Here is an 8,201-nt window from a genome sequence, read left to right on the forward strand (position 1 = left end):
AGGTGTTGTAACCCCATTTAAGTGATACTGATGTTATAAACAGACGAGTCATGAAATTTTAATGCCTTGAGGTTCCTGAATTCACTGTAAGAGCTGAACAGAATAACAGCAAAAATAAATAAGTTACTGAAAGAGATTGATATGGCACATTCCATTTCTTGAGATTTTACACTAAAGGGTTGATTTTTTTTATCTTATACATAAACGCAAAGCTAAGATGAAAATATTACATCAGCTGTTGAAGTATTATATAACCACCAATGCACATTAGACCAACTTACCGATATATGCCAATATTAAACTAATATATAAATCTACAAGGAGATGATGAGAATAAGATATACTGTCATTAAGATATAGCAACATTTGGAAAAAAAATGATGAGCCTATTCATTTTATATTGGGCCGTATGCAAGAACCTACTAAGAACAGATTGTGAGAGATCTGCTGACGAGAGGAAGAGTGGCGGAAGAGATTTATTACAGTCCAAGTATATCAGGATTTTCTCTCAGCATGAGCAAAATTTACAAGTGATCCAGACCCTTCATAGCTTTCAATTCATGGCCAGGGGTTAGCGTTAAGTTTCAGCTCTGTCCTTAGAGTAGACGTTAATTACAGCATCAAACATCCATGTTGTTTCAACGTGACGTGGCAACATATCAACACTGGATAATATTGGTCCTTTACTCCAATTACTTCAATGTAATTTTGTTTGTTCAGAATCTTTTTTCAAATGAATCAAAATGAACAACCTGATAGCTATCAAGTTGGCATCACCCTGTAGTGCATGTGACAGCATGCCTTTCCTTTGGAAGTATGTCTTCTTTTTAATATACTCAACAATGACAAAAACGTTTTTGATCATTAATGTAACATTAGCTGAGAGAAAAAGTCCAAATAGATGAGGAAAACATGTCTAGATGCCTTTAATCTGTCAACTCAGAGGATCTTGCACATAAATGTACATGTTGACATCCTCAAGACAGCAATGCTGATTCATTGTGATCTGCACAGCGTGACATTCCTGCTGAGTTACAGGCATATGCTGAATCCTAAATGGCACAGCTGTACAAACTGACTGTATGATTGCACACACCTCTCAAGTACTCACTAGTCTAGAATCAAAAATGGCACAACATAAAACAAAAATCATGGACTCGCTTCAATCACATTTTGTTTTATCTGTGTAATGCATCAAAAAACATAATCACAATATAAACCAAACCAAATAATATTTCTTCTGGGTGTGCTTACGCCAGCACAACAAGCAAAAATGAACTAAAGCCAACCGACCACTAACTTCCCTTAAAAATTAAGGAAAATAAAATACCACCGCTACAACACCAAACAGGGAAAAAGAAGAAAAAAAACATTACAACACACAAGACAGCCATAAATAGAACCTTTAAATCTCCTTATTCTCATTCCAGAGTTCTAGCATCCACTATGACTATGATTCTGGATCTGCCCTTAATAAATCTCACTCTTGTCAGCATCTGCCTCGTGTTCACTCCGCGTTACACATGTATTTTGATGTTCTTGACTTATTCATTCAGCAATGCATATTAACATAGTTCCACACATACATTACAGTAAACTATCAACACACTTATAATAGGTCTGATTAACAAAGCCTATCCCCACAGAAAACAAGAAGTACAGAACTGGGTGGAATAAAATTCGTTTATTGTAAACAGCAACAGTTCTCTTTTTATGAATGCAATATTTTTATGTGTAATTATGTGTAATTTTGACAAAACCTAACAACCCCCTATCCAACTTCACTATTTTTTAGATTATGCTTCTTCCCCTTTTATTCAACCACAAATACAAATAATTGTTCTACCTCAACAAAAACACTCACTCCACAATACCTGCATTCTCTACACCTCTCTTCCACACTCGCTGTTGACCCCAAATATTTCAACTCCTCTGACTCCTCTGATTTCACCACTTGTACTGCGTGCATCCTCATCATTACAGAGCCCCCACTCATTGTCTCAAAGGAGACCGTAAAGCTACCTAAAACAAATACACAACATTGACACAACAGATAAATACATTAACAACATTCCTTTTAAACTTTACAATTTAAAATTACAAGCTGCGTCGACGTGCACGGCAATGGTAACCTGGGAAACCTAGCCGAGCTCCCTGCGCTCTCTTTCTCTGGCCAGTGGCGGATGGCATATTACTTTCCCTTAAAGGACAGCAATCCCAGTGACCTATACAGCCCTCTAATGTACCTCTCCTGCAGCCATGTCCCAGTTCACCAGCTGCCCTGGATGGCTCCAGCTCCATGGTGTGCCCGTTCATTGACAGTGCGCGTCCACAGTCCCAGTATTTCTTTATACTGTTTCTTCTTTACTTATGTTGCAGTATGGACCATAAATGACAGCTCAAGTAAAATGAGCTACTTTTTGTTTCTCATTCCTTGGCTTTAGCAATTGTACTACTGATGCTAAAGTTATCATGTTTTTGTTTACAGATCTCTGAAAGTTAAAAAAAGGGTCTTTTCACCTTTAGATGAATGACTCTTGTGGAGCAATTGTACAGAGAACTTATAATCATACGTCATTTTTGGGCTGTTAAATATTGTAATTCACAGTTCTCATGAATGATGCCTAAATCGCTGTTCAAATGGAGGACAATAGTACAAACTGACTTTATGACAAAAGTATGAGGGTTGCATGGGGCTCACTATTAACTACATAAAATGCAGGTTAAATAAAAAAATAAGTAAACTCAACTACATAACAAAGCACAAAAACATCAACCCTAAGTTTTAAGGGGTCATTTGCAGTAGGTAAACATTAGGGGGAAAATGTGCATGTGTGTGTGTGTGTGTGTGTGTGTGTGTGTGTGTGTGTGTGTGCATGTGTGTGTACATGTACTTACATATATGTGTGTGTGTGTGTATGTGTGTGTGTGTGTGTGTGGGTTAGTGTGTGCTAAGAAGTCGATGCTCACATGGAGTCGGATAAGAAGTCGGGGTTCATCTCAGTGAGGTTTGGAGTGACTTGTGAAACACGAATGATTTTTATATCATTGATTTTGAATTTCAATTCCTGCCACTGGTACTCAGGTGACAGGATCTTGGTGGGTTTGTTGTACAGGAAGTACTTGTTCAGATGAGACTCCTCATGCCACGCTGCTTCAATAGAATTGGCCTTGTCCAACTCCAGCTGCATGAGGCAAGTTTTAACGAGTCTGTGCACCTCTTCCACTCGACCACCAAACACCGCACCACCATAGTAATAATCTCCCATCCCCTGAGGAATGTAGGCCTGTGACTCAGGCCTCCTCTCATATGGGAACTCATTGTATGGTCTACTGTAATAACCAGGGTGTATCACAGCAACAATATCACCCAGAGTCTCCGCCCCCCAGTGACCAGAGAATTTGGTATCCACATTGAGGCTGAACATGTAGTCGACCTCATTGGTCAGTTGGGTCTTAATGAGTTTTTGGAGCTTCTCCATCCTGTGTAATGTGATCTCCTGCCAGTGGTTTGAGCTTGGAATTTTCAATGTAGTCAAACTACGGTTGGCACCCAGTGTTACCATAGGAACTGCCTCTGGCTGGTCCGTAAAGATGTAATAATGCACATGGTAACCCTGCATGTAGTGCCTCTCTGCTGACTCCAGAAAGTCCTTAAGGAACCATACGTATCTGAGGAATTGGGGGAAGGAGTTGTTAATTAGGTTTTGTGCCTGTTTGTTATATTAGAGTAGCATTAGTTTCTATTATTTGCCAGAAAGTATCTTATTTTTTCATGCTGCTCTGAAATGTTTTTCCAAAAACATTAATCAATGCAATATTAAAGTTAATTACACATTACTGCACACAGTAAAAGACCATCAGCCTGTAGTAGATACATACTTCCCGGGAGCAAAGACAGTGGTTGCCACGGTAATGTTCTGCGTTTTGTAGATGGCATCAATCAGAGTTGTGTCAAATGTTTCCTCCCACACCACCGGAGCAAGCCATGGGGTCACTGTGATGACATCTTTCCTTCTGTTGCACACACACACACACACATATGTAAGTACATGTACACACACATGCACACACACACATACACACACACACACACACACACTCACACATTACTCCGCAAGTACTTACCCATTTAGCACACTGGGCTGCTTGTACAAAAGCCTATTAAAACACATAAAAGCCAATGAACTAGAGAAAGAAAACCTATAGAGGTCAGTAATTCAATATATATGATTGCCAAATCACTACAAATGACCAAATTATATCTAGATAAACAGTAATTAGTTAGCAGTGATTGCGTAGTGTCTGTGTGTGTGTGTGTGTGTGTGTGTGTGTGTGTGTGTGTGTGTGTGTGTGTGTGTGTGTGTGTCTGTGTATGGTCTGTACCCCTGAGGAGAGAGCAATTCCATGTTTTTGTACTGTACATCTTCCCTGAGGAAAAACAAACATCAATACATTATTTGACCCTTTGACCAACAATCAGGCCGTTCATCTTTACTGGCGCTATTGTTAAGGTCATAGCTGTCTGCGGTAGCAATAGCTTTAGGTGTTTTTGCTGATTTTGCATTACCGGGCTCTTGCTGATTGGAGTGGCACTAACATTAGCTTAACATATAGTACTGGAAAATGCTGAAGTGTCAGTATTGCATAAAAATCAGTACCAGCCCACTTTGAGCACTGCACAAGACGATTACAAATCAACATGAAACACAAAACATGAAATCGAGGGCAGGGATACACATGATGTGACAATGCCCAAGACAGAAATTGAAGAAAAAAAACCATAGAGCACATAGCACTTGTAGCCATGGGAGCCAAGATCCCAGATGATGCAAGCATGAGAGGGAGCCACTTTGTACCCGCTAAATGTAATAATAACACGACTTACTTCACACTCGAGTAGCACATGAATTCCTTTAGCTGTACATCCACTCTGTAAACATACAACACATGTAAATTAGCTAGTACAGAGAAATGCATAGTAACCTAAGCATGATTGTGTATATGATTCTGTTTATATTGTGCATATATATATATATATATATATATATATATATATATATATATATATATGTGTGTGTGTGTGTGTGTGTGTGTGTGTGTGTGTGTGTGTGTGTGTGTATTAACACTTCACCTAATCCAGGAGGAAGTGTAGCCCAGGTAAATGCACCTGAAGGGAGAGAGTATACCGTCAGTAGCTGAACTGTGATCAGTAAGGGCCGTGTGTATAAATACCACATATGGGTAGAAAGGTTGCACATTTAGAGACTTCAACACTACTATGCATACTTTAGACCATGTGCATGCACATTTTTATAGTAGTGAAACCAGCTAAATGTTTTAGTATCACACTATGTCACACTATGACACACTATTGAATCTACTACATTCAGTCCATGAAGTGGTCTGTAAAACATTTACTTTTTTAGATGAAATATAAATTGTTTATTTGTGTATATAATAAATTTGCCAATTTTAAGACACTAAGGTGGGTATTACAGTCGCCTCTACTTTGGCAAGGCAAGGTTATTTGTAATTTTCAAAGGAATTGGCAATTCAAAGTGCTTTACAGAAACAAAATTAGAATAAGAATCCTTATTACATCCTGAGATCTAATACTTCAGGAGAGTTTTTGGCAAAATAAAAGAATACAACAAAGTTACATGAAACAACTGATTTAAATACAAAATATAAATTTAAAATTAAATAATGAAGTAATAAAATTAATGAAATAACTTAAATACATTAAAAAGACAAATTTGCAATCATAAAATTAAACACACACACACACACACACACACACACACACACACATATATATATATATATATATATATATATATATATATATATATATATATATAAAAGCAAGATTTGAGACAGATTGTAACTGTTAAATAAAGAAGCATCCAGAGTTGCTTCTGAGGGAATATTCCTCATCAGAGGGAGCCATTATGTTATTGCAGCAGAACACCAGCTACAAAATTTAATATGTCTTTGAGAAACTTCAGTTTCTCAGTTCGTAAAGTATCAAGATAACCTTAGTCTAATGGGTTTGATTTTATCATTGCAAAAAACTTCACAACATTTCTCAGTGGAGAGGAGCTTGGCGGCTGTCTGGTTAGACGTGTTTCTGTCACAGTTCTCGTTGTACTGGGGTTTTTAAAATATATATATATATTTTTTTTTTTTCTGTGATGACACACCCAGAAAATTAATGATTACTGAGATTTGAGAATTACTGAGAATTGAATTGAAACCACATGTTCAATGATTTAGCATAGGAAGGGGATATTTGAAATTGGTCTTTCATTGCTGACAATGGTGGATTTGAGGGTTTTTTTCAGGAGAGGCCTGATAATCAACACACTGTGTTGAAAAGACTATAGTTCTATTGTTGATAGTTCTTGAGAATGGAGGGTTTGAGTTTCTGTGCTGACCATAACCAGTTTAGAAAGATCTGGTAAATAGGAAATGTTAAAAAAAAAAAAAAAAAGAATTAAACCAACAGGGTTTGTGGTAATGGTTAACTTTAAAAATTAGCTCAACATGCATGTATTTGAATACATGTGTGGAACAAGGATATACAGAAAGGTTCATTGTTTGGGTTGGCGGCTGGCAGGGAACAGAAATGTCATCCCAGCTTTGTGGCTCAGTAACCCAGTATCTTGTGGTCAAAAGCTTGCATAAAGGTGAAGAACATTCTGAAGTGCTGTTTCTGTTACAATGAAAGGCCCCAAAAATCTGATTGATGTAACAGATAATTATGTAATGAGTGAGCTTATGCTCTGTTAATGAACAGAAATAGCCTCTCATTCAACTTTTTCATGCTTTTTTATTCTTTCTTCTTATCGTCTTTTCAGCACCCATGAATAAAAAGTTTAACAAAATTTGCCTTTAAAAGAGCAGCATAATAAACATAACTGACATATGCGTAAGATCAACTTAATTGCCTCCTCAGGGAAATATTTTCTTGCACCTTGTGTAGCAGCGTTAGTAACATCATGCAAATGTAGAAACATTTTATTCATATACATACACACAATCACATATAGAGTGTAAGCAATACATTTACTTTTACATTTACATTTACTGAGCTGCAGTAATGTCCATCGAGTTTATCAACGTTTATATAACTTTGACAAAGCCAATATTAAACGAGACATTTTTGTTGAACGTTGTAAGTGATTTTTTTAAAAAGATGATTATTTTGATAGTCACTGTTTGTGATTCAGAAGATCAAGACTTTTAAAATGTAAAAGGTTTAAAATGAACAGGAGAGGTAGTACGGCTAATAAATTGAACTCATTAAAATGTTACATTTAAAAAAAACATTTTCTTTTGAAAGTGTAAAATGTTTTATTTTAAACAGAAGCATTTTCATCTTTATCTATAATCTACAATAAATCTAATTAAAGTTTAATGTGTCACAATAACCATCACCTTTATTGATCGATACAGTCACCCCATTCCAGTAGTATCAGTAAAAAGTAATTACATACCCAATCAATAGAACTCCTACCAATGACAGTAAAAACAGGTGACTGTGCTGTAGTAATTGCATGGTGATGTGTATTCTTGGCCCCAGATGGTCCCAAAAAGAGAAGTGGCAGATAGGAGTTTTAAAAAATCCAAACCTTCATAGTCATCAGAATAAAACTAAGTTGCAGGGGTGTGCAGACCTCACCTTCGAAATCAGCAATGTTTAATGGGCAGACAATATATTTTCTCCAAATGTTACCACTGTGTTACTGTATCCTATCATATATTACCAGGTGAAAAACATTCAATATAATAACTATACACAGAATAATTTTACAGTTATAGTCACACACACCCCCCCCCCCCCCAAACCTCCATTTTGGACTTTTCCATACTAGGCTCTCATCAAAGCAGAAAAGCAGAAGGTAGTAACATGTTTAAAGAGAGTGTACACAAATTAACTAGAGTAACTCCAGATGTAACACAGTTAAGACTTTGGTTTCCCATCAGAAGTCTTTCCCATCAGGACTAGAGGTGAACTGGTTAGAGCTGGCACTGGGTAGCACAGGAATTGGAACTACTACTGTGTTGAAGACAGACATCAAGCTCAGTAAACAACAATTTCTCTCTCTGTCTCTCAACCTCCAGATTCTCCCATTTCTGCATAGAAAAAAATTCACAAAACAAGTTGGTGCTCAGGTTCCAACCCAGTTCCTGTA

At 37.0% G+C, this 8,201-nt stretch overlaps 1 protein-coding gene across 3 annotated transcripts; it reads right to left on the bottom strand.

Annotated features, from left to right (window-relative positions):
- Positions 1-1,157: 1,157 nt before the first annotated feature.
- On the bottom strand, positions 1,158-7,623 carry LOC145659100 (globoside alpha-1,3-N-acetylgalactosaminyltransferase 1-like). 3 transcript variants are annotated; one of them, XM_081720084.1, is made up of 8 exons: positions 7,503-7,623; positions 5,135-5,170; positions 4,889-4,933; positions 4,387-4,431; positions 4,129-4,161; positions 3,883-4,017; positions 2,971-3,672; positions 1,158-2,022 (listed from the first exon to the last, which is right to left on the bottom strand). In XM_081720084.1, exons 1-8 carry the CDS (start codon positions 7,562-7,564, stop codon positions 2,019-2,021), a joined length of 1,062 nt encoding a protein of 353 aa, XP_081576210.1. In that variant the 5' UTR covers positions 7,565-7,623; the 3' UTR covers positions 1,158-2,018. The 3 variants fall into 3 exon arrangements, with proteins under 3 accessions (XP_081576210.1, XP_081576209.1, XP_081576211.1); XM_081720083.1 differs by having other exon boundaries at positions 1,158-2,492; XM_081720085.1 differs by lacking the exon at positions 4,387-4,431 and having other exon boundaries at positions 1,158-2,492.
- Positions 7,624-8,201: the final 578 nt, after the last annotated feature.

This window comes from Electrophorus electricus, chromosome 8 (genome assembly GCF_041902795.1).
Source record: "Electrophorus electricus isolate QZ-2024a chromosome 8, ASM4190279v1, whole genome shotgun sequence".
NCBI classification, from domain to species: domain Eukaryota; kingdom Metazoa; phylum Chordata; class Actinopteri; order Gymnotiformes; family Gymnotidae; genus Electrophorus; species Electrophorus electricus.